The 26,109-nt window shown below is 42.2% G+C and overlaps 1 protein-coding gene and 1 non-coding gene across 51 annotated transcripts in view; one reads left to right on the plus strand and one right to left on the minus strand.

Annotated features, from left to right (window-relative positions):
- Nucleotides 1–26,109, minus strand: part of Map4k4 (mitogen-activated protein kinase kinase kinase kinase 4) — a 223,178-nt gene that overhangs the window by 99,075 nt on the left and 97,994 nt on the right. For all 50 annotated transcript variants that reach the window (XM_004651780.2, XM_045147035.1, XM_045147024.1 and 47 more), the window contains one exon: nucleotides 8,761–8,817. In XM_004651780.2, coding sequence (XP_004651837.1) covers nucleotides 8,761–8,817 — 57 coding nt within the window. The remainder of the gene's footprint in view (nucleotides 1–8,760; nucleotides 8,818–26,109) is intronic.
- LOC123460361 lies at nucleotides 16,254–16,360 on the plus strand. Its single transcript, XR_006636926.1, has one exon. It is a non-coding gene; the product is annotated as a U6 spliceosomal RNA (small nuclear RNA).

Raw genomic sequence — 26,109 nt, forward strand, 5'->3', positions numbered from 1 at the left:
GCCCTCCCCCACCACCAGCAAAAGCAACACAAGCACCAGAAACCTGGGGAAGGGAGATCACAGCGCCCAGCACTGGAGACCAGAGCAACGATCCAGCAACCCAATCAGCCTACCTGAACCCACAGTGCACCAAAGGGGGACCCATGCAGAAGCACAGCATAACTGAGACCAAAATCATCCAAAAAGGTAACTGGGATTACAAATAAGCCTACCAAATAAGCCTGGATTGAATCAGAAGTGCTAATTGCACCTTTCATATCAGGATAAATTATACGTTAAATATGATGGGTGGTCGGATTTGCTATTTTCAAATAAGCTATATTTTAGGCTTGTTATTTTTTGCTTCCTGATTTACAGTGGGTTTGTTTCTTCTTCTGCTGTTCATTAGGAAAAGGTCTCACTTGCTCACAAGCTGACTTGGAACCCTCAACAGACCAGAAATCTTAACCTACTTTTTGTCAGAATTAAGGGTGTGGAGCTCCACACACCCTAAGGGACTGTGACTTTGTTACAGGATTTGGTTGTCATAATACCTACTCTTGCATAAATACCCTTTGCTGTTTTTCATTGGATGTGTACATTGTTTACTTAAATTTTAGAATCTACCTGTATTTTGTTCCACTCAGCCTACTTGAATACTCTCACAGCAGGCAAACCCAACATCGAGTCACTTTTGTAGATACTGAGACTCTTTTAAGAGGCACACCTAGCACCTTAAGCTCCTACCCTGAAGATATCAGATTGATTGATACATGTACTAATGCTGCAGCTAACTAGAAAATCCAAGTATTAAATTAATCCAAGATGCAAAAATATGTACATTATAACAAAAGAAATGCCAAAAATCAAGACAATATAAATCTACCAAAAAGCATTAATGCATCAGAAATGACCGCCAGTGAGAATGAGTTAGAGGAAAGGCTTGAGAAAGATTTCAAAGAATGATTATAAATATGCTCAAAGAAATCCAAGAGGAAGCCAGGCATGGTGACACACACCTCTGTTCCCAGCACTCAGGAGGCAGAGGTAGGTGGATCCCCATGAGTTCGAGGCTACCCTGAGACTACATAGTGAGTTACAGGTCAGCCTGGACAAGAGTGAGACCCTACAGAAGACACAGGACACCAATTTAATGAAATAAAGAGGTCAATACAAGACATAAATAAGGAAATAGAAATAATAAAGAAAAACCAGTCAGAATTACTAGCAATGAGGAACACAGTCAATGAAATAAAAAACTGTAGAAAATCTCACCAGTAGTATGGATAAAGGAGGGGACAGAATATCTAAACTAGAAGAGCAGGTGGCAGATCTAACACACTCCAACAAAGAGAAAGAGAAACGCATAGGAAAGTATGAGTGGGAATTTCAAGATATATGGGACACTATGAAAAGATCAAACATAAGAATTCAGAGTATAGCTTGAGTGTTCTAAAGTTTTCATTGTAGAGATCCTTCACTGCCTTGGTTAGGTTTATTCCAAGGTACTTTATTTTATTTAACTTTTTGATGCAATTGTGAATGGGAATGATTCTCTGATTTTATCCTCTGTGTATTTGTTATTAGCATACAGGAATGCTACTGATTTCTGTGTGTTTATTTTGTACCCAGCTATATGGCTGTAGGTGTTTATCAGGTCTAACAATTTGCTGGTAGTCTTTAGGGTCCTTTATGTATAGAATCATGTCATCTGCAAATAATGATAACTTGATCTCTTCCTTTCCAATTTGTATCCCTTTTATGTAACCTCTTGCTTTATTGCTATGGCTAAGCTTTCCAGTACTATATTATATAAAAGTGGGGACAGTGGGCTGGAGGGATGGCTTAGCGGTTAAGGTGCTTGCCTGCAAAGCCAAAGGACCCAGGTTCAATTCCCCAGGACCCACGTTAGCCAGATGCACAAGGGGGCACATGTATCTGGAGTTTGTTTGCAGTGGCTCCTTGTCCTGGCACACCCATTCATTCTGTCTGTCTATCTGTCTGTCTCTCTCTCTCTCTCTCCCCCTTTCTCTGTCAAATAAATTAATAAATAAAAATAGTTTTGTTTTTTTTAAAGAGTCGTCTTTCCTACTGCTCTGACCAGTGTGAGTGCATGGATTTTTTAAAAATATTTTTTTGTTTATTTTTATTTATTTGAAAGCAACAGAGAGAGAGAAAGAGGCAGATAGAGAGATGGAATGGGCACGCCAGGGCCTCCGGCCACTGCAAACGAACTCCAGACGTGTGTGCCCCCTTGTGCATCTGGCTAACATGGGTCCTGGAGAATCGAGCCTTGAACCCGGATCCTTAGGCTTCACAGGCAAGCGCTTAACCGCTAAGCCATCTCTCCAGCCCATAAAAATAGTTTTTAAAAAGTGGGGACACAATAGCTGGGAAATGGAACCAGTCTAGATGTCCCTCAACTGATGAGTGGATAATGAAGATGTGGCACATTTATACAATGGAGTTCTACTCAGCGGTAAAGAAAGCTGAAGTTATGAAATTTGCAGGAAAAAGGATGGATCTGGAAAGGATTATTCTAAGTGAGGTAACCCAGGCCCAGAAAGCCAAGTGTCACATGTTCTCTCTCATATGTGGATCCTAGCTACAGATGATTGGACTTCTGTGTGAGTAGGAAGAAAACTCAGTAGCAAAGGCCAGTAAGCTCGAAAGGACATATAAAGGGAAGAGGAGGAAAGGGAGGCGGGAACTTAATAGGATGGTACTGTATATATGTAAGTAGAAAATTAGATTAATGGGGGTGAAAAGGCCTAAGTGAGGTCAGGGGAAGAGACAAGTAAGGGAAAGGAGGAGAGAGGGCTTATCAAAATCTAAGAGGATATAAACAAATCATATGGAAACCTGCTTTTTCTTTGGACAATGGAATGCTCAGGAGCCGCAGATTATTACTAGAAAATTTTCAGTGCCAGGGATGGGATACCTTCCAGTGAGTGATTGGCCAGGGAGGTCCCTGATGGCCCCAAAACATTAAAGGCCATTGCCAAGGCCCTTGGTTTCCCACCAGGAATAGATGTTAAGACCCTATTGCTGAAGACTCCACATACTTGGGCTGCAAGGCCACTGAGAAATCCTGCTGGAACTGAGGTGATAACCTCCTCCATGTAGACCAGCTGACAGAAGCTAGAAGGCATTCTGCATGCAATTCAGTGGAAGACAGAGAAATCACCAGTGACAATACTCGACAGTGGACACTGCAAGCCTTATATTTGGCCAGCCAGGCCAAACAAGCCAATGGGTGCAATAGTGGTACATCTATCATGGTAGAATTCAACTGTCCTCTAATTGGACTGAAGGCCCACGCCAGGGGAGGGAATACAACCCTGATACTGAAAACTTAAAACAGGGGTAGTCATGAGCCCTAGGGATGTAACATCTTTGCTGTCTGCTAAATGTGTACACTAGACTTATCAAACTGCCCAGTAAGCACTTCTCTTAATGTTCACACCCTTATACTTCTGCCAACTCTCACTTTTGGTAGAGAATCTTCTCTTTGCAGATGGCAGTGACCTTGGGATGGCTCAGAAGGCATCATGGTGCTGGGAAGAATGCTCAGCACTACAATATCTCTATCATACCTTACAAGGCTCAGGGTCTATTGCAGAAGAGGTGGTAGAAAGAATGTAAGAGCCAAAGGAAGGGTAGGACTCCTTACAACGTGCTCCCCCCCAGACATAAAATGGCCTGGATATCCATAACCTCACAGTGCCTGACACTACCTACACAAGACTATTATAATAGGAGGAAAAGATCATGACATCAAAATAAAAGAGTAAAGCCGGCCATGGTGGAGTATGCCTTTAATCCCAGCACACTGGAAGCAGAGGTAGGAGTTTGAAGCCACCCTGAGGCTACACAGTGAATTCCAGGTCATCCTGGGCCAGAGTGCAACCTTACCTCGAAAAATGAAAACCAAAACAAAAAGGAATTAAATAAATTAAGATTGACTAATTAAGAGGGGGAGGGGATATGATGGAGTTTCAAAGGGGAAAATGGGAGGAGGGAGGGCATTACATGGGATATTGTTTACAATCATGGAAGTTGGTAATAAAAATAATATAGATGAAAAAATTACAAATAGAACTACCATGTGCAGCTATACTGCTCCAGGGTTCAATATCCTACCACAGAAATGCCTACCCATCCATGTTTATTGGTGCACTATTCACAACACCTAGCAAATTGTGGGCGGCAGCAGTAAGAGGATAGCCATGAGTTTGAGGCCATCCTGAGACTACATAGTGAATTCCAGGTCAGCCAGGGCTAGAGTGAGACTCTACCTTGAAAAAGAAAAAGAAAACAAAAACAATAAAAGGAAAACTGATATTTGGACAACTATATTTCCTAGCTCTATGCACTAAAATGTCCAAGAGCCGTAATAGCTCAATAGCAATGAACACTAGCTGAAAGTAATGAGATAACCCAAAACTGAAAGGAACAAACCCTATGCCCCTTATACATGTATACAAGTTTGACATTACAGAATTAAAATGAGACTGTCAAGAACCTAAACTACAGAGATTATGGATACAACTAAATGTAGAACAGTAATGTAAGGAAAGTTCAACCCCCAGCCATAAGAGGAAAAAACAAATTTAACAATTTAAGTACCCCTCAAAACTTTATAAACTCACAAATAATGTTCCACTGAGGAAATATGAACAAGCTCCTTATGCTGTACCAATGCCAGTGTTCAAATTCTAATGGTCTATCTTGGTTCTAAGGCATATAGGCAGACAAAATGTAATGATACAGTCTAATCTGCTAAGATTCAACATCAGAGTTTCAGTGTACTCCTTACCTTATAAAACACCCATTTCCCTAGCTTTGTTTTATGTATTTCAGTTGTAATACAGTGGTCATGAAAGCACTAACATTGGGGGAAACTGGATGAGGGACATGAGATTTCTCTACATAGTTCTCTGCAAATTCTCATGACTGCAGTTATTTTAAAACACCCACACATTAGTGATCTGCTGTGCTAGTTATCATCCAGTATGAATACATCCCTAACATGTTCCTTAAACTTTTCCCAAAACAAATCAGATGAAAAAAATTGTTTCCAGCCGGGCATGGTGGCGCACGCCTTTAATCCCAGCACTCGGGAGGCAGAGGTAGGAAGATCACCGTGAGTTCGAGGCCACCCTGAGACTCCATAGTGAATTCCAAGTCAGCCTGGGCTAGAGTGAGACCTTACCTCGAAAACCAAAAAAAAAAAAAAAAGGAAAAAAGAAATTGTTTCTACCCAAAAGTCCTTCAAATCGTAAGAGTAATCAGTGCTTAATACAGTTAAAAGTTCAAAAGAGGCCTGGAGAGATGGCTTAGTGGTTAAGGCGCTTGCATGCAAAACCTAAAGACCCAGGTGAGATTCTCTAGGTCCCATGTAAGCCACATGCACAAGGTGGTACATATGTCTGGAGTTTGTTTGTAGTAGACCCTGGCATGCCCATTCTCCCCCTGCCCGCCCATCTCAAATAAAAATAAATAAATAAATACAAAGTTCAAAAGAAGGAAGAGATTTGTACATCTTTCACAAATAATTGCATCCCTTGGAAAACCCTTGGTTTCCTACATGGTCCCATATCAAGTCACCCCAAGCAGAACCAACCTTGACTAGTTTTGTTTCCAGGTTCCTCACATAATAAAGAAAAGGGAGTGAAGTAGGCCAAAAGTTTTCACACCCACTACAGCCAACCTGCCAAAAGTTAAGCTGGGTAGAAGAGCAGCTACACCTTCAACCTCACACCCTCCTGTTCTTTTGACATCTGAGCCTGAGGCATAATTAGTAGCCTGGTAACTACCCAACAGTTTGACCTAAAGAATTAGAACAAGTCTGTGACTTTTCCCAAGAATAAGTTTATTTGCATCTTTTTGATCCTGAGATAAAACAGTGGAAACCAGCTAGAAACCTGTGTGGTGCTTTGATTCAGGTGGGCCCCATAAACTTAAGTGTTCTGAATGCTAGATACCCAGCTGATGGAGATTTGGGAATTAACGCCTCCTGGAGGTAGTGTATTACTGGGGGCGGGCTTATGGGTGTTAGAGCCAGATTCCTCATGCCGGTGTTTGGCACACTCTACTATTGCTATTGTCCACCTTATGTTGGCCAGGAGGTAATGTCCACCCTCTCTGCTCATGCCATTCTTTTCCCCTGCCATCATGGAGCTTCCCCTCAAGCCTGTAAGCCAAAAAAAATCTTTTTCCCAACGCTGCTCTTGGCTGGATGATTTCTACCAGCAATGCAAACCTGACTGCAACACCTGCTCACATCTAGAGAACCATCTCCCAGAGAGAGAGAGGTGACTTAGCATTTAAGGTGCCTGCCTGCAAAGCCTATGGACCCATGTTCAACTCTCCAGGACCCACATAAGCCAGACACAGGTGACATACGTGTGTAAGGTCACACATGCACACAAGGTGGTGCACATGTCTGGAGTTCAACTTCTTTCTCTTATTTCTTTCTCTTATTTAAAAAAAGAAGGAGGAGGGACCATCTCCAAAAGTCCCATCTATTGAAATTGAAATCAGATGTGAAAGCCTGTGCCCTTCTTCCCCCAGATCATTGCCAGGCCAAGGTCTACAATTATCCAAGAAGTGCCAGAAGTCCTTGATGTGTGGGGCAGAGTGGGGGCAGGTTTTCCATGCCAGCTGCACAAAGTCCTCAGTCTATAATCAATACTTATTCTGGTTTAGACGTGGACCATAGTAAAGTTCATATTATGAAACTAACATGTTTGAAGTCACTATTCTACATGTTTTTAAGTGTATTATCTGATTTACATTTTACTTGAATACATGGATTTTGCGTTACTTTTTTAAGAAGCCCTGAAATACTTATATCATGCATTTTTTCCATCATTGCTTTAGTTTTCAAGCATGGAAATACCTATTTGAAACTCAATGAAAGTACAGTACAAGGATGAATGTCTAGCTCAGTGGTAAGAGCACTTCTCTAACTGAGATACACAAGGCCCTAATTGAATCCCAGAAAGGAAAACTAAACAGAAGCACCACAGTGTCCAGTACATGGACAAGTCTGTGCATACTGTATAGGTATCTACAGGAACATGACTGTAAATAAGTACAGAAAAGTACCATGATAGCTACATAAAATGGTGGACCTATATTTTTCTGTATATCTTCCACTTTTTTCTCCAGTTACCATGTATTGCACATTTACCAGAGCCAAACTTATGTGAAGAGGTCCACCTGAGGTGTGAAAAGCAATATATTTGTTGATGGGTGGGGCACAGCAGCTATAGCAGGAAAAGTAGGTTAGCCTAAAGGCACCCAGCCAGGCAAGAAATTAAAAATCTTCAGTTCAAAAAGTTTAAAACTTACCTTTAAAACAGTATCAAAAAGCCAAGTCCAGAAGTATGTTTATAAATATGCAAAATCACCTAGGCTCTAGTGACACCATAGCCCAACTCAGCAACAGCAAGATGCACAGTGATAGGAATCGAGATCAGTACATAGAGCACTTTGTAAATAAATTACAGTAAGTTAGAATGTATTTCTCTTTCACTCATCTTCAAAATGATTAGCTGAAAAGCATCCAATTTCTCACTGAGCTACACAAGGTAGGGTCCTATACTATGTCTATGTCACAATTTGTTATGCAGTATTCTGGACATTCAACCAAACAACGGTGGTATGTTTTGTTTTCCTTTGAAGTCTCTAATTATTCTCTTTGATAGAGAAAAGAGAACAATCGCTTCATAAAATGTCAAATTTTCAAATAGTTGGATAATGTTCAGTAGTTGTCCTGTGGTCTAAAGGCAGTAATGCTTTCTAATTCTTACTGGCAAGCAGGCATACTAGAGGTACTCACAGTACTTAAGAGCAGAGCAGGGCAGAGGACATCTCACCAAATTACAAGATAGCATGTCTAAAATCTGCTTAGCCACTATCATCCTGCAGACACCAGATTTGGGAAAATGATGGCTAAATGTAGACATTCCAAATTCCTATGGCTGTTGCTTAACTCTTTCTAGATAGCCATGATATGCAATACTGATTCCTATTCAAAATTAGGCAAGTAAGAAGCAATGAGCATAGGAAGTAAAACAATTTAAAATAAGATGGATTTAGTTCTTTATAACAAATGGCTTTTAATAAAATAAGGACACATACACGTGCATATGCACTCACCCCCCATTCTTTCTCCCTTGTCTTTGTGCTTCTCTTTCTCTCCATGCCTCCCTCTCTTTTGCTACATTCTCTTTCCCATATAACGCTGCACAGTAAATCCTCCTGTGACCATACCAAGAACTATTTTTTTGCTGCTAAATTTTGCCCATAATTTGCTCAGCTTTCTAGCAGATGTTTCTGTTTTCCAACCCGTGGGAATATGACTGTGTACTTCCCCCGTGATAAAAATGAAAGGCACAATTGTGGCCTAATACTATCGCAAAACTTTTCTCTACCCTCCACCTTCCAATCATGTGAACTCCATGATCCTTCCTCAAATCTTTTCCATTAGAAAAGATGTTTCCAATTATGGTGTGTTCTGTTGCCAAAGATGACATCAGTCAGATGGGGGAATGGTTTTTAAAGCAACTGCTACTGGCTCTTGTTTTTTGGGGGACGACCTGCAACAATTTAAGTTAAGCAGTCTGCTGTTGGACCTAGGAAACCAAAATGCCATCTATGGCAATTTGTTCAAGAGTAATTCTATTCTCCAAACAGACCAATGTTCCTATGTTGAGGCAAAGGTAACTTTTACATCGTGGTTTCTTTAAAAAGACATGTGATCCAACCTACCTCAGTGACATCCATAACTTTGATGGCCGCCAGCTGACCTGTTTTAACATGTCGACCCTTAAAAAAAAAAAAAAAAAAAAAGATTGATCAGTACCAATATTTACACAGTCATTAGAACAGATTGACTCAAGTCTCCAACAAATCATTTCGGCCTTTTCTTAACCAAAAGTGATGATGACAGTCCTGAGGTCTCCAACAGAACAACACAGCTTGTGATGTTGAACCAAAACAGGGGATGGGGAGACAGCTCAGTAGGTAAGACCACCGGCTACTTAAGAATGAGGGCTGGACTCTCGCCGCGGACGGCCCGTCTTGCCGCGTGCCCCTTTGCCAACGCCCCACAGAATTGCTTCGACTGCCTACAGTCCCTACAACAAGTGAGACCAGTGTCCCGGGCACTGGCTTCTCATCTCACTTGGGCTTATGCCAAAGATGTAAGATTTGGTGCGGAAGCCCGAGCCTTAATGCTTCAAGGTGTAGACCTTTTAGCCGATGCTGTAGCCATTACAATGGAGCCAAAGGGAAGAACAGTAATTACTGAACAGAGTTGGGGAAGTCCTAAAGTAACAAAAGATGGTGTGACTGTTACAAAGGCAACTGCTTAAAGGATAAGTATAAAAATATTGGAGCTAAACTGGTTCAGGATGTTGCCAATAACATGGATGAAGAGGCTGGGGATGGCACCACCACTGTTACAGTACTGGCACTCAATTGCCAAGGAAGGTTTTGAGAAGATCAGCAAAGGTGCTAATCCAGTGGAAATCAGGAGAGGTGTAATGTTGGCTGTTGATGCTGTAATTGCTGAACTTAAGAAGCAGTCTAAACCTGTGACAACACCTGAGGAAATTGCTTAAGTTGCTACAGTTTCTGCTAATAGAGACAAAGAAATTGGAGCCATCATTTCTGATGCAATAAAAAAGGTTGGAAGAAAGGGAGTCATCACAGTGAAGGATGGGAAAACACTGAATGATGAATTAGAAATTATAGAAGGCATGAAGTTTGATAGAGGCTATATTTCATCATACTTTATTAACACATCAAAAGGTAAAAAATGTGAATTCCAGGATGCCTATGTTCTGTTGAGTGAAAAGAAAATTTCTAGTGTCCAGTCCATTGTACTTGCTCTTGAAATTGCAAATGCTTACCGTAAACCCTTAGTCATAATTGCTGAAGATGTCAATGGTGAAGCTCTAAGTACACTGGCCTTAAATAGGTTAAAAGTTGGTCTTCAGTTGTAGCCATCAAAGCTCCAGGTTTTGGTGACAATAGAAAGAACCAGCTTAAGGATATGGCTATTGCTACTTGTGGTGCAGTGTTTGGAGAAGAGGGACTGACCCTAACCTTGAAGATGTTCAGCCTCATGACTTAGGGAAAGTCGGAGAGGTCATTGTCACCAAGGATGATGCCACGCTTTTGAAAGGAAAAGGTGGCAAAACTCAAATTGAAAAACGTATTCAAGAAATAACAGAGCAGTTAGATACCACAACTAGTGAATATGAAAAGGAAAATCTGAATGAGCGACTGGCAAAGCTTTCAGATGGACTAGCTGTGCTGAAGGTTGGTGGAACAAGAGATGTGGAGGTAAATGAAAAGAAAGACAGAGTTACAGACGCCCTCAATGCTACGAGAGCAGTTGTAGAAGAAGGCATTGTTCTAGGGGGCGGCTGTGCTCTCCTCTGCTGTACTCCAGCCTTGGACTCTTTAAAGCCTGTTAATGAAGATCAAAAAATGGTATAGACATTATTAGAAAATCACTCAAAATCCCTGCAATGACAATTACTATGAATGCAGGTGTTGAAAGATCTTTGATAGTTGAGAAAATCCTGCAAAGTTCCTCAGAAGTTGGTTACGATGCTATGCTTGGAGAATTTGTGAATATGGTGTAGAAGGGAATCATCGATCCAACAAAAGCTGTAAGAACTGCTTCAATGGATGCTGCTGGGGTGGCCTCCCTGCTAACTACAGCAGAAGTTGTAATCACAGGAATTCCCAAGGAAGAGAAGGAACCTGGAATGGGCGCAATGGGAGGAATGGTGGTGGCATAGGAGGGGGCATTTTCTAAGTCCTAGAATAGTGCTTGCCATTTGTAATGAACTGTGACAGGAAGCTCAAAGCAGGATTCCTCATCAATAACTTCAAAGAAGTCAGTTGAAGAAAATGACTGAAGAAAAGGCTGGCTGATGTTTAAGCAAATCACTATACCCATCAGTTACTGGTTTCAGTTGACAATATATACTGGTTTACTGCTGTCATTTGTCCATGCCTACAGATAATTTATTTTGTATTTTTAATAAAAAGACATTTGTACATTCCTGATACTGGGTGCAAGAGCCATGTACCAATGTACTGCTTTCAACTTAAATCAATGAGGCATTTTTACAATTCTGTTCAAGTCAGGATTTCAGTGCTTGCCATTGCCAGATAAGTTCAGAAGCAGCCTTTCTGTGGAGAGTAAGAATAATTGTACAAAGTAGACAAGTATCCAATTATGTGACAACCAACCTTTGTGTAATCAACATCTGTTTAAAGTTAAAAAAAAAAAATGAGGGCTGGAGATCACTGAGTTTTGATTTCTTAGAAACTGTGGTGGTTTGAATCAGATGTTCTCCATAAGCTCTTGTGTTCTGAAGGGCTTATTCCCAAGTTAGTGGTAATTGGGGAGGTGGAGTCTTGCTGGAGGCAGTATGTTGTTGAGGGCAGGGTTATGGGTGTTATAGCCAGCTCCCCTTGCCAGTGTTCAACTCACTCCCCTGCTATGGCAGAAGTGATGCCCAGCCTCTTCTCATGCCCTTTTTTCCCTGCCATCATGGAGCTTCCCCAGATGACTGAGAACTAAAATAGAAAATGTTCCTCCTATCAGCTGCTTTAGTGGGGTGCTATATCCCAGCAAGGAGAAGGTAACTGTAATAGCACCCACAGGAAAGAAAGCTGGGTGTGGCCTTGCATATCTGTAACATCAGTCCTGAGGGGATGGAGACCAGAAAATTACTGGGTCCTGATGACCAAACAACAGCAGTTCCAGGCTGAGGAAGACTCCAGCTCAATAACATATGTGAATGACAGACCAAGGAAGACACCCAGTATTCTCTCTGGCCTCCACACATGTGCATACAAGGTGAGTGCATGCATATGCCACAGACATCACACAACACACATATCCCCTATACATACACAAATAGTAAGAATGTAAAAAAAAGTTAGTAGAACAAATGAATTCTGACAAAGTACTAATTCTTTTCTTCCACAGGTTTAATATATCTATCATTGCCTCTAACAAATTTAAACAATATATTCTTCTACTCAAAAGATTCACCCTCCATTCCATGTGAAAAAGCCCCAAAGTGAAAATTAAATATTTACTTTTATACCAAGACATAGATAACTATTTTAACCTAGTAAACTCTGAATTTTAATACTTGATTTCACTCAAGGCACTAAGAATTACCCAGATATCCTGAGCACAAGCTACTGAAGGAATTGGCATAAAGGGCCCTTATTCAACAACAACAACAAAAGAATAAAATGTGGATCTTTCTTGTCTCTCTCAATCAATGACAGTCTCCAAGGAGTTATTATGACTATAATTCCACATAATTATAAAGTCAAATTATGATTTTCTTCAACACAAGAGAGAAAACTTAAGAGAATACAGTATGATCCTCTGACTAAAGGATACTGACATCTTCTCCTTAGCTCCCAATCAACCCTAAGCCTTTCAAAACTCCTGCGGTAGCTTTATTTCCAAGGCACTAAAACAAATTTCCCACTAATAAATACCAAGTGATAGGAGAAAATACCACCCAGTGAAGGTTAAGTATGCTGTTCTGGGCAATGTTAAGTAAAATATGGAGATGGAGTATCTTTAGAGTATGTGACATAGTAACCCTTAATATTATAGCTCAAGAAAATCCATAAGTCTGAAAATTTTCTCTAGATGTTTGTTTTGTGGCATCTTTCTTTTTCCTAAACAAGTTAACATAATCAAGAAGGCAAGTGTGCATTCTCAAGACTTATCAGCTTGACAGCAGCACAGAAGATAAGATCTGTGAAGTCACTCAGCATTTATTTAGAACAAGAATTTCTTTTACTGTGTGAATATTATATAACTGTGCTCTGAGGAGGCTAAACTAACTTGTTTAAGTACAGAAATTTCTATTTGGTTTATTCAAAACTACATACTGCCTAGTATACACTTATGAACTCTCACCTTACTACTATTTAAATAAGATGCCCTGTTCATGATTATAAAATGTTAGGCTCATAGCTTGTTTTATTATGGGATGTCATGCAAACATTAATACATTTGGGAGACATTTAATAATGGAAAAACTCCCTTAATACTATTTATGTATTATTTTCTACACAGATCTGGGGGGGGGGGGGGAAGTTCTACCAGGGCAACAAAACTTGTCATTAACCTATTCTCCAAAAGAAGAAATTTGGTTATATTTAGTTATTAAGTTGTTTGGATGAATACACAGACAGGGGGAGGTAGGATCCCTTTATAATAATAACTATACAAAACTGTAAGTGATAGATCCCTACTATTTCTAATAACTTGTCAAAATCCTGCTATCAAAATGTTTTGGGGAGGGGCTGGAGAGATGGTTTAGCAATTAAGGCATTTGCTGTAAAGCAAAGGAGCTGGGTTCAATTCCCCCAGGACCCAACATAATCCATATGCACAAAGTGGTTTGTGTGTCTGGTGTTCATTTGCAGTGACTGAAGGCCCTGATGGACCAACCCCCCTTGCAAATAAATAAATAAAGTATATTTTTAATTTTTTTATTTTTGTTTTTCGTTTCACTCTAGCCCAGGCTGATATGGAATTCACTATGTAGTCTCAGGGTGAACTCAAACTCACAGATATCCTCCTACCTCTACCTCACTAGTTCTGTGATTAAAGTTGTGTGTCACCAAGCATGACTTAAAGACTTAAAAAAAAAAAAAGGAAAGAAATAGCTAAAGTTATTTTCACTCTATGTTTTCAAAGGAAGGCAGAACAAAATCTAGCATCATAAGTATTATTTTAGCAGTATCATTTCATGTAAGTTTGACTGGCTCCCAGTGAGCAGGATCACCTTTCTAACCCTCATGGCTTCTGATTCATCTTTAGATTTTAAATTTTAGGAAAATGAATGTTTCTTTTTTAAGAAGAAAACTAGTGTTGGCACAGGTACAAACTAAGAAAAATGGCCTCTTTTTCAACTCTCCTTACTGTTTCTAACCACTCAAAATTGCCACCTTGCACTTGCAAATATGCAACACATTTATAGCACAAGTTCTAAGAAAAATCATGCCACATAATTTAAAATTCAGGGCACTGAGGCAGCCTGTCTGCCTGCCTCTAAGTCCCCATGCACACAGAAAGATAGAGCGAATAGCAATAGTAAATAATAAATAGAATAGTAAAGCTTTTAAATCCCAAATCAAGCAGGTGGTAAATGTTAATATTTTCCTAATTCACATTGTGTCATCTTTACCAAGAGTCACAAATCCATTAAAATATACCTGATGATTAACTATGCCCACATAAAAGGAAACTTACAGGAGATATGAATAAATACAAGAAATGAAAGACAGAGGTCTTAATTAAACTCCTGTTCTTAGAGATGGATGGTCCCACCATGGTCCTCAATACCACCTACTTCATCAGAAAGTTGGCTAGTTGGTGGGTGAGCTGGTTAGTTTTTGGTTTTGCAAGATACTGTCTTATGTAGCCTAGCCCAGCTTGCATCAACCTTCTATCCTGCTTCAGACTCAAGTACTGGATTGGAGGTGGACGTCAACATTCCTAATTCCATCATACAGTTTCGTACTTTTTTAAATGTTTTATTCTTTCATGTGTGTGTGTTCACATGTGTGTGAGTGCTAGTGTGTGCATTCATGCATGTTCGGGGTGGCCAAAGGACAACCTCATTTTTTTCTCTCACTGACCTGGAGCTCATCAACCAGGTTAGTATGGCTGGCCAGCAAGCCCCAAAGATCCTCCCCAATGCTGGGTTGCAAGTGTACACCTGGCATTTTCATGTGCGTTCTGAGGATCAAACTCAGGTCCTCATGCTTGCAAGGCAAGCACTTTGCCAACTGAACTACCTTGCCAGCTTCATGCAGTTTTACACTCATCCTCCTAACTTCACTTACAATCTTTCCTGTCAATGATGCCACCAGCTCACATCTTAACAAGTGAATGATAACCTCACACTGCTTTTGATTTCATGGTACTTTCTATCTAAATCTTGCACTTCTTCAGTCAGAAGGTTTTTGTGTCACTCAGAATCATTCAGCCTGAGAGAAAATAGAGCATTAATTAAAGAAATATGTTAGGTTTTTGACACTGGGTAAGTAAACACATAACTTGTGAATGTTTTTTTTCCCCTTCAACAGTCCAGAGAGCTGCCCTGTTTAGAGCCTCAGCTCCAGTAAACATGACCGTCTGACCTGAAGAGCCTACAGTCCTGGAAGAAAGAACTCTTTCACTCTGGGACATTTGGTAACACAGCTTTTTTTGGAAGGCAAGAATGGGTACACCATAGCCTTTCAACCGCAGTGAACAAATTCCAGGTGTGGGCACCCCCTTGTGTGAATGTGCAACATTGCATGCTTGCATCACTACGTCTGGCTACATGGGACCTGGAAATTTTTTATTATTTAGGGGAGGGAGGGAGGGAGGGAGGGAGGGAGGGAGGGAGGAAGGGAGGGAGGGGCTGGACGGATGGCTTAGCGGGACCTGGAAGTTTGAACATATGTTCTTAGGCTTTGTGGGCAACCAGTAACCATCTCTTAACCAGTAAGCCATCTCTTCAGCCTAAGCATTTTAAATGTAAAATCCTTTATGCCTCACTCATTTTGTAAAACAGAGAAACTTAAGCTTACAGAAGAAGGTTACAATTAACCAGCTCAAGCTACTCACCCAGACTTGTTTCCATGTGCACTGAGATAAAAATGCCTTAATCAATTTAAATAGAAACTTCTAATTATAATATTTTACAATTATCTGTGTTGATTTACAATAGAAAACAGCAATACATAAACATGCATTTTCAATCCCTGGTCTAAAGCTCTGATTATTAATAAAAATATTCTGCAACATTCCTTTGGGTGCTTAAAAGCTAATATGGGCACATGCAGAGCCACTAGCCCATGGCTTTCTGAAACTGGTCATGCATGGGTTTTTGTTTATTCCCATCTTTATTACATAATAAATTTGCTTTCAATAAATATTAGAGGGCTGGAGAGATGGTTTAGCAGTTAAGTGCTTGCCTGTGAAGCCTAAGGACCCTGGTTCGAGGCTCAATTCCCCAGGACCCACGTTAGCCAGATGCACAAGGGGGTGCACGCGTCTGGAGTTCGTTTGCAGTGGCTGGAAGCCCTGACATGCCCATTCTCTCTCTCTCTCTCTCTGCCTCTTTTTCTCTGTCTGTTGCTCTCAAATAAATAAATAAAATAAACAAAAAAATTTAAAAATTTAAAAATTTAAAATATTAGAAATTGTGCTGGCTTTGGCAGCACATATACTAAAATTGGAACGATACAGAGAAGATTAGCATGGCCCCTGCACAAGGACGACATGCAAATTCGTGAAGTGTTCCATATTTTAAAAAGATAAAATAAATATTGGAAATCAAAGTGTTTCTTTGATTCTACTGAGTTTAATCTAACACAAAAACTTCAAAGATTAACTGACTGAAATCGATACCATGTTTGCTTAACAGCAAAGTCTATTACTACAAATCTTAATATACCAGAGGCTAGTCACATTTCACCAGTATCAAAGACAAGGCTTATATTGGTAAGCGATGAAAATATGGCACTTGCCTTCAGGATGACTGTAATTTAAAGGTGTGTTTAAACACACACACACACACACACACACACACACACACACACACACACACATACCATGGCTTAGAGAAACACCTATACCTATAACCCTATAGAAGAAACACACAGACACAGAAAACCCTACAATAGAAAACATCGTAAAGGGTTTAGTGAAATAGCACCTGAAGATTACTGAAGGACAGGGCATGGAACCCTCTCAAATGAAACGGAAACAATCCTTTCAAAATCCCAGATGGGATCAATCTGGTATGAAGGTAGCAACTGGCCAAGAGAAAATGGGAGAACACAATGATTCACCTAACCTGTGTTGAAAGACCATGTCGCCTCTCTGCAGACAGGTAATGACAAGGAGCTTGTCACACACTGCACCTAACTAAAAAGATACCAGTTCCCTCATGAGGTTGGAGTAAGAGATTCCATTATGGCAATGTATATGCTTATGTGTAGGGAGCTAATGCAGACGCCATTACAAAATGGCGCTGGCTTCCTGCCAGTCTTGAGGTAAACAATTCCTTATTTAGGCAGCACCTTATCCTGAGCCTATCCCGTGGCTCCTGTGGGCGGGTGAGCCTATGGCAGCCAATCAGCAGGCGCCCCATAGTATTCTGCCCTATAAAAGCAGCTACACTCCTGCGCCCCTCACCCCTCGCCATCAGCTTTCCTGTTAACCAAGAGGCTCTCCAATAAAGTGTGATCAAGAAGGATCTTCGTTTGCTGGTCGTTCTTCTCCTGATGGTCAGGGGGCTCGCCGCAAAGTGGTGCCGAAACCCGGGACGCCGGGTGCTTTGTGGTCACCGGGCGAGGGGCCAAAGAGGATCCAGAACTTGACACATGGAGAGGAAGACGTCGGTAAGTCATCCCCAGTCATAATGTTTTTTCACTTAGATCCCTACCTGATCCCTCTTATTTTCATTCCTGTGTGGTTTATTGTCCTTGTCGTTTGCTGTGAGCGCAACATGGGCAATTCTCAGGGTGCGAGTTTTGTGACTGTTGACTTTGTCCAGCCGATAAAGGAACTGCTTAAGCAGAGGGACATTAGGGTCTCCTCTGCAACAATTAAAAAGATTGTTAAAGACCTAGATACGATCGCGCCCTGGTTTGTGGTCTCGAGGGGACCTTTCTCTCCCTACTTGGGAGAAATTAGGTAGAGAATTGGAGGCAGCAAAACAAGAGGACAGAATTGGTAAGGGTACACTGCCGTTTTGGCGGCTGATTCACTCTTGCTTAAGTAAAGAAAACCACATGGAACTTATTAGAAGGGGACGGGAAGTTCTCGCAAGGCATCAGGATAGCCCTTCTGAGTCAGATTCAAATGGGGAGTCAAAAACTAGGCCTAGAAAAAGAAAAAAAAATAAAAAAGAAGGGATTAAACTAAGAAAAAGGTTTACAAGATGAGCTCAGAGAAACAGGTGAAATCTATAATTGCCCCCCCCCCAGGGGGAAAAAGGAGCCTTTGACAGGCTCTATCCTCCCATTGAGGAGCTTGCACATTTAAATGTACTTGACACAGATGAGGAGGCTAGCTCCGATTCTGCAGAGGAGGAAGAAAAAAAATTATTTAAAGGGGAAGAGGAAAGACAAAAGGAGGCCACCGCCTGTTATAAAAGGGAACAATATAGGTCCCCGCCTAGACGCCCTCTGCTAACAAAGGGGCCTCAAGGCCAAGGGTGTGGTCCTTTACAGTCGATAGAGCCTTCCGCACTCCCACCCTATAACTCCCCTGGGGACACATGCCGCTTCATTAAAACAAAAACCTGGTCGCAGCTGGCCTCCGCTTTTCCCATTTTTGAGGACCCAGTAACTCAACAAAGGAGACATGAACCAGTTCCCTATAAACTACTAAAGGATTTGGTTCAGGCTGTCAAGGATTTTGGACCAGGTGCAGATTATTCCGTTGCGCTATTGTGCAGAATCATTACAGCTCCTTTGACTCCTACAGATTGGACAGAGTTGGCAAAGGCTTGTCTTTCAAAAGGCCAGTTCCTTGAGTGGAAATCTTTGGTTACAGATAATGCTCAGACACAGGCTAGACAAAATATCCAGAATGGCCATCCGGGATGGACAGCTGACATGCTCCTGGGGCTTGGCCCTCACATGGCTGACCAAGTAAATTTTCCCATAGAGGTATATCAACAGGTTAATGACATTCACTATCGAGCATGGAGAGATGTCCCCAATAAGGGGGAAGTAGCTGGCAACCTGACAAAAATTATACAAGGCTCAACAGAACCTTTTGCAGATTTCGCTGCCAGATTGATGGAGGCTGCTGAGAAAACTATAGGTACTGAAGATCATACCATGCCCTTTGTGCTCCAATTGATATATGAGCAAAGCACAAAGGAATGTCAGAGAGCTATAAACCCAGTCAGAAAAAAGGGAATTGAGGTCTGTATCAAAGCATGTCGCGAAATTGGCGGGCCACTGTCTAATGCAGGCCTGGCCGCAGCAGTTCTTGCTGCCACAAAGTCTCAACAGACTCAAAATTCAAAAGGATGTTTTAAATGTGGACAGCTTGGGCATTTTAAGCGTCAATGCCCTCAGGCCGGGGAATCTGCCCCCCTAGTCAGGGAGGGACCAAAGCAGCGACCACCTGGTACTTGCCCAAGATGTAAGAAGGGTAATCATTGGGCTAATGAGTGTAGGTCAGTGAAAGATATTAATGGTCTACCTATACCTCCCCTTCAACGTGTTCAGGAGTCAAAAAAATGGAATGAGGGGGCCCCCGTCCCCAGGGCCCACAAATTTATGGGGCACTCCAGGCGCCAGTCCCAACATTGGGCCCGCCGCCGTCCTCCCACTCAGAAGAGCCACATCAGGCTCCGCAGGGTTGGACCTCTGTGCCGCCTCCGGACTGGTCCTGACCCCTGAGATGGGCATACTAGCCATAGAGACTGATGTCCGCGGACCTTTACAAAAGGATACCATGGGCCTCCTCTTAGGACGTTCATCATCAACTTTAAAAGGATTGCTTGTTTTCCCTGGAGTCATTGATCCTGATTATATGGGCACAATAAAGATTCTCTGTCATTCCCCTTATGGGGCTGTGTCTATTGCACCAGGAGATCGTATTGCTCAATTGTTGATTTTGCCTTCTACTCATTCCTCATTCCCAGCCCAGCAGAGAGAGAGGGGAGATGGATGTCTTGGGTCTACTGGGATAGACTTGGCTTGTTTATCGCTAGAATTAGATCAGAGACCACTTTTACAGTTGACCATAGAGGGAAAGACATTTTCAGGCCTGGTTGATACAGGTGCAGATAGAAGTATAATTCAAATGAATTCTTGGCCCAAGTCTTGGCCCCTGCAGAAATCTTCTCAGACCCTTCAAGGACTGGGATATGCAGAAACACCCCAGATGAGCGCAAAAGAACTAACCTGGTACACCGATGAGGGACAGAAGGGAAAAATACAGCCTTTTGTATTGGCAGTACCAATCAATTTGTGGGGTCGGGACATTCAGTCCCAGTTGCTCCTCCGTCTGACTAATGACTATTCGGAGGCTAGTAAAAATATGATGAAAATACAAGGCTTTGTCCCAGAACAGGGACTGGGAAAATTCCTCCAGGGACGTCCAGACCCAATCATCCCAAAAGAAAAGTTGGGCCGCTCTGGATTGGGTTTTTCCTAGGGGCTGTTGAAAACGCTGCTTCCGAGAGAGTCCAGGTGCCCATTCCTTGGTTAACTAACAAAGCCATATGGGTTCCTCAATGGCCCCTATCACAGGAAAAACTGGAAGCAGCAAGAGTCTTAGTCCAAGAACAGTTGAATCTTGGCCATCTAGAGCCTTCTGTGTCCCCCTGGAACACCCCAATATTTGTGATTAAAAAACAATCAGGCAAATGGAGATTGCTCCATGATTTGAGAGCGGTTAATGCCCAAATGCAGATTCTGGGGCCTGTTCAAAGAGGCCTCCCAGCCCTTTCTGCTCTGCCCAATGGATGGCCTATCATAGTTCTAGATGTTAAGGACTGTTTTTTCTCTATACCGCTTTGTCCCCAAGATAGGGAACGTTTCGCTTTTACACTTCCTTCAGTCAATCATGAGAGACCGGACGCAAGTTTTCAGTGGCGTGTGCTACCGCAAGGAATGGCTAACAGCCCTACTATCTGTCAGCTCTTTGTAGATGCTGCATTGGCCTCTGTCCGCCAGGAGTTCCCTTCTCTTCGCATGATTCATTATATGGATGACATTTTGTTAACAGCCCCCATATTGGCTACCCTACATTCCTCTTTTCAAAGAGTTATTCAGGCCTTAGAGAATTACGGCTTGACCATTGCCCCTGAAAAGATTCAACAGACAGATACTGTTACTTTTCTGGGGTCTGTCATTAGCCCTTGTTCTGTGAGGCCACAAAAGATGTGCATTCGCACCTCCCATTTACATACTCTCAATGATTTTCAAAGACTACTGGGAGATATTAATTGGTTACGAGGATTCCTTCATGTGCCTCGATCAGAGCTGTTGCCGCTCTTCTCCATCCTTGAAGGCAACCCTGATGTTTCGTCTCCTCGCATGCTTACACAATCAGCCCGCGAGGCGCTTAATAAGATCGAAGAGGCACTTAATAAAGCACACCTTGATCGGTTTGATCCTTCAAAACTGCTCTTTCTATGTATTTTAAAAACTAAGGATGTCCCTACAGGAGTGATCTGGCAGGAGGGGCTCCTGTTGTGGCTTCATGGAAACTCCTTGGGAGCCCGCACTCTTCAGTACTTTCCACAACTGGTAGCTCGACAGGCTTTTTTGGGGCTTAAGTATTGTTTATTACACTTTGCAAAGCTGCCTGACAAACTCATCATCCCCTATACTAAGGAACAGGTAGAAGTTTTGTCTGGCACTGTGGATGATTGGAGCATTCTCATGTGTGCTTTCCCAAATGTCATAGATAATCATTATCCAAAGAGCCCTATTTTGTCTTTTGTTGAAAATAATTTGGTTTATTTTCCTAAAATCACTGCTCAAGAGCCTATTACATCAGCCCCTGCCATCTTTACTGATGGTTCAAAGTCTGGTCGTGGGGCCTACTTGGTACAGGGCCCGGAGCCTACTGTAAGAATGTTTAGACCTGATTCCCCTCAAATTGTTGAATGCCTAATTGTTTTGGAGGTCTTTCGGACATTCTCTACTTCTTTTAACTTGTTCACAGATTTCCTATATGTAGCTAATGCGATTGCTGGCCTAGAGATTGCCGCTTCGGTTCGCTCTGCTAGTCTAGTGTCTAATATTCTTTTACAACTTCAGTCTTTAATTTTGCAGCAAACTTGCCCTTTTTATGTAACTCATATTCGGGCACATTCGTTGCTGCCTGGCCCCTTATCACAGGCTAATGACCTCGTGGACCAAGCCACTAGGCTCGCCATGATTTCTCTGGAAGATACAAAAGCTTCAGCTACTGAATTCCATAGACTATATCATGCTCCTGCAAACACCTTGAGAAAGAAATTTTCTATTTCTAGAAATGAAGCACGAGACATTGTAAAATCTTGTCAGTCTTGTGTCACCTTTCTGCCCTCCCCACATGTGGGCGTTAACCCCCGGGGCCTACGTCCTGGAGACCTTTGGCAAATGGATGTAACACATCTTCCAGAGTTTGGGAAAGTAAAATACCTACATGTCTCAGTGGACACGTGCTCAGGTATTATTTTTGCCTCACCACTGGCAGGTGAGAAGGTCTCTCATGTCAAAACTCACTGCCTAGAGGCCTGGGCTGCTTGGGGAAAGCCACACCGCCTAAAAACTGATAATGGCCCAGCGTACTCATCTGGTGGCTTTCGAGCCTTCTGTGCCCAAATGCAGGTTGCTCATACCACTGGCCTTCCTTACAACCCACAAGGTCAAGGTATAGTAGAAAGAGCCAATAAAAGTCTAAAAGCTCTTTTATTTAAACAAAAAGGGGGTATAGCGGAAAATGCAACGCCCAAGGAAAGAGTGTCTTTAGCCCTTTTTACCCTTAATTTTTTAATCTTGGATAATAATAATAAATCTGCAGCTGACAGGCACAGTCAACATGTGATTCAATCATCCAGTGAGATGGTGATGTGGAAGGATGTCTTAGATAATAAATGGAAAGGACCGGATCTTGTTGTAATAAGATCCAGGGGAGCTGTTTGTGTTTTTCCACAGGAACAGGATTCCCCTCTTTGGGTTCCAGCCCGGCTGGTGAGGACAGTCAAGCGATCTCCGGAGGAGGGTCCAGGAGACAGTGATGTCCATCAGGGCAGAGATGATGAAGGTCTTGTGGATAATCTTCCTCCTGTGCCTGGAATCCATTGAAGGAGAGCCACGTTGGGGTATTCTGTCAACCTTTCCCAAACCTATGCCGGTGCTCGGTGCTCCATTCTGCCACGGTCTTCCCTCGCTTCTTTACAACTCCATTTTCAAAGTGGATTTTGTGTGGGAAAAATGGCAGCTGCACGGACTTTACACCCTTTGTACTGTTACAAGGAGGACTTGTAGCTTGCAATAATGTGTCCGGGACCCTCCATACAGAGAATCAAGTGGAAGAGAAAGAGACACAAGATGAAGGGGCGTCTTGGAAGCGCCTCAATACATCTGGGGGTGTTAATGACATTGGACATGGCTGTGGGAGGAATACTTCCTTTGCCCCTGCACCGGTGTGTGTTCATCCACCGTTTCTGTTCGTTCTTAGTAACTTCTCTTTTAGTAATTACACCAATGCTTCCTGCTATCTGTCATTTTAAGGAAGGGGTAGGAGTGGGAATGTTCCTAGTGTGCTGCCTGGGAGGATGCGTACTTTGCCTCTGGTTGATTTGCCGCCTGCGAACCCAGACCAAGAGAGACAAGATGGTCATTTCTCAAGCGCTCGCTGCCTTGGAAAGTGGTTCCTCCTCCCAAATTTGGCTGTCAGCTTTAAAAGGCAAATAGCTCCCCTGGCCCTTGCACCCTCAGGGTCTCAGAGTACCCATTGCACGAGGATGGGCAGGGATCTGGTAGCTTTCGTTTGACCGCCGCCTTTGCACTCTCAGGGGATCTGTCCCATTGCACTGAGGAAGGGGAAGTTGAACTTCTTCCCTTGATCGGTCAACACATCATGAGGTGCGGACCTGATCGGGAAGGTGGCTATTTTTCTGAGCTATGCCATAAGTTAATAAAAAAGGGGGAACTGTAGGGAGCTAATGCAGACACCATTACAAAATGGCGCTGGCTTCCTGCCAGTCTTGAGGTAAACAATTCCTTATTTAGGCAGCACCTTATCCTGAGCCTATCCCGTGGCTCCTGTGGGCGGGTGAGCCTATGGCAGCCAATCAGCAGGCGCCCCATAGTATTCTGTATTCTGCCCTATAAAAGCAGCTACACTCCTGCGCCCCTCGCCCCTTGCCATCAGCTTTCCTGTTAACCAAGAGGCTCTCCAATAAAGTGTGATCAAGAAGGATCTTCGTTTGCTGGTCGTTCTTCTCCTGCTGGTCAGGGGGTTCGCCGCACTTATGTCAGAAAACTGTTTCTAGACATCTTAGTGAGGGTTGGTTTGTTTAGAAGTATTAGTATTTCAGACTTAGGTTTACTGAGCAGGGTTAAGCTTTTCTAGTAAATAAGTCATATTCAGTAATTTTCTTAATAATCACTCTTTCACCATAATATATAGATTTCTACCCCAGATCCAACATGTGAACCATGTAAAGGAGAAGCAGAAATCCATGGCTTTTATAACAAGTGTCTGGTGATTTCTCATTACTTCTTCAAGAATGCACAAAAAAGGACAAGTTCTCTTAGCCTGTACATGCAGTGTTATTTTGTAATAAATATGCAATTTATATCCTTAAATGAGGGTGCTGGTATGTGAGATACAGATTCCTAACCAGTTAATTCCAACAAATGTCAGTTATATGTTCGATAAAAACACATAATTTATGTTCTGAAATTATAGGAATTCACAACATGTGAGAAAGTAAACCCAAAGAGCTAGACCAACATATAAATGGCAGCTAAGTCAAAAATGGCTTAGTTCCTCTCAGACTGTCTCATGCACTAATTATAGTTCAGCTTGAAAATTCCAACTTAGTCCACTTTCTGAATTTGTTTATTTTTACAGGCAATACGGAACCTCTGTAACTGTGTGGTAAATGGCACGAGTAAGCACCACGCAACCCGATGGCCACTCTTTCCACCTACCCCAACGGCAAAGACCAGCTGCACTAGTTTGGCACTCTAAACCTCAAAACCACAAGCCTCACTCATGGGTGAACTTTTCCAAGAACTGTCTATGAAAACCCCCAAATTAATAGGGGGCACTGGGCAGACAGTATCCATGAGCCATCTAAGATAAGGAAGCATATCATTAACTTAGTAGACACCTTAAGGAAAGAGTGATGTTCTAGACATCCATCCACAACAGAGCAAGAACAAAGCAATAAGCCTACTGATACATGTGTTTGTTCTCGTCACTGGGCTCTAGTGTCCATAACAAATACGAGGTGAGCTTATTACAACCAACATTTGCTTGTCTGCTTCTTCATCCCTTCCATGTTCAGTGCTGTGGAGGAGCAGGTAGACAAAGAAAGCACAGAACATGGGTTACACCTCAGGACTTATGATTTAATAAGAAAGCACATCTCTTCCCTTGAGTGTTTAAAACCCTCAACATTAGGTAGAAGCTATCTAATACAACAATCCCTTTAAAGAAAATTATGCTTCCACTGTAGAGAATGCGTAGGCTGATGCTAACAAAATAAGCAACATGATCAGGCTACCTTATATGGTATCATAGTCATGTAAGTCTAAATCTTGAATCCTTAAGAACATTAAAGATGCTTTTCTTGGGCTGGAGAGATGGCTTAGCGGTTAAGTGCTTGCCTGTGAAGCCTAAGGACCCCGGTTCGAGGCTCGGTTCCCCAGGTCCCACGTTAACCAGATGCACAAGGGGGCGCACGCGTCTGGAGTTTGTTTGCAGAGGCTGGAAGCCCTGGCGCGCCCATTCTCTCTCTCTGCCTCTATCTGTCTTTCTCTCTGTGTCTGTCGCTCTTAAATAAATAAATAAATAAATAAATAAATAAATAAATAAATAAATAAATAAATAAATTTTTTAAAAAAATATGCTTTTCTTAGTGGCTCAGAAAAATCATTATGAGCACCAACTATCCCAGTTCTTGCCATGTAGATAGATTCAGCCTCAGGGAATATTATATTAGGCAGCACCAAGGGCCCAGTCACCTGGGCTCTACACATGTGTTCTGTCATTTAGAACTGTGTTCTAGGACACAGCAGCAGCAACTGCTTCTTTTTTGCCATGTGTGTGATCCTTTGGTGATTCCCTGGTCACTGCTTCCCTTTGCAGGGCTGGCATTACAGTAACACATAGCCATGTCCAGCATGGGACATGGGATCTGGAGATTTGAAGTTGGCACTGTAAGGCCCTCATTTTGCACTGGAAGGATGGAAGTGCATTTAACTGCTAAACCACCTCTCCAGGCTGAACACAGCTAATACCATATGTGGGGACATAACTGAATGTAGGAGTCATAAAAAAAATGGTTAGCAGTAAAAAAG

The sequence above is a fragment of the Jaculus jaculus genome, chromosome 4 (genome assembly GCF_020740685.1).
Source record: "Jaculus jaculus isolate mJacJac1 chromosome 4, mJacJac1.mat.Y.cur, whole genome shotgun sequence".
Taxonomy (NCBI): domain Eukaryota; kingdom Metazoa; phylum Chordata; class Mammalia; order Rodentia; family Dipodidae; genus Jaculus; species Jaculus jaculus.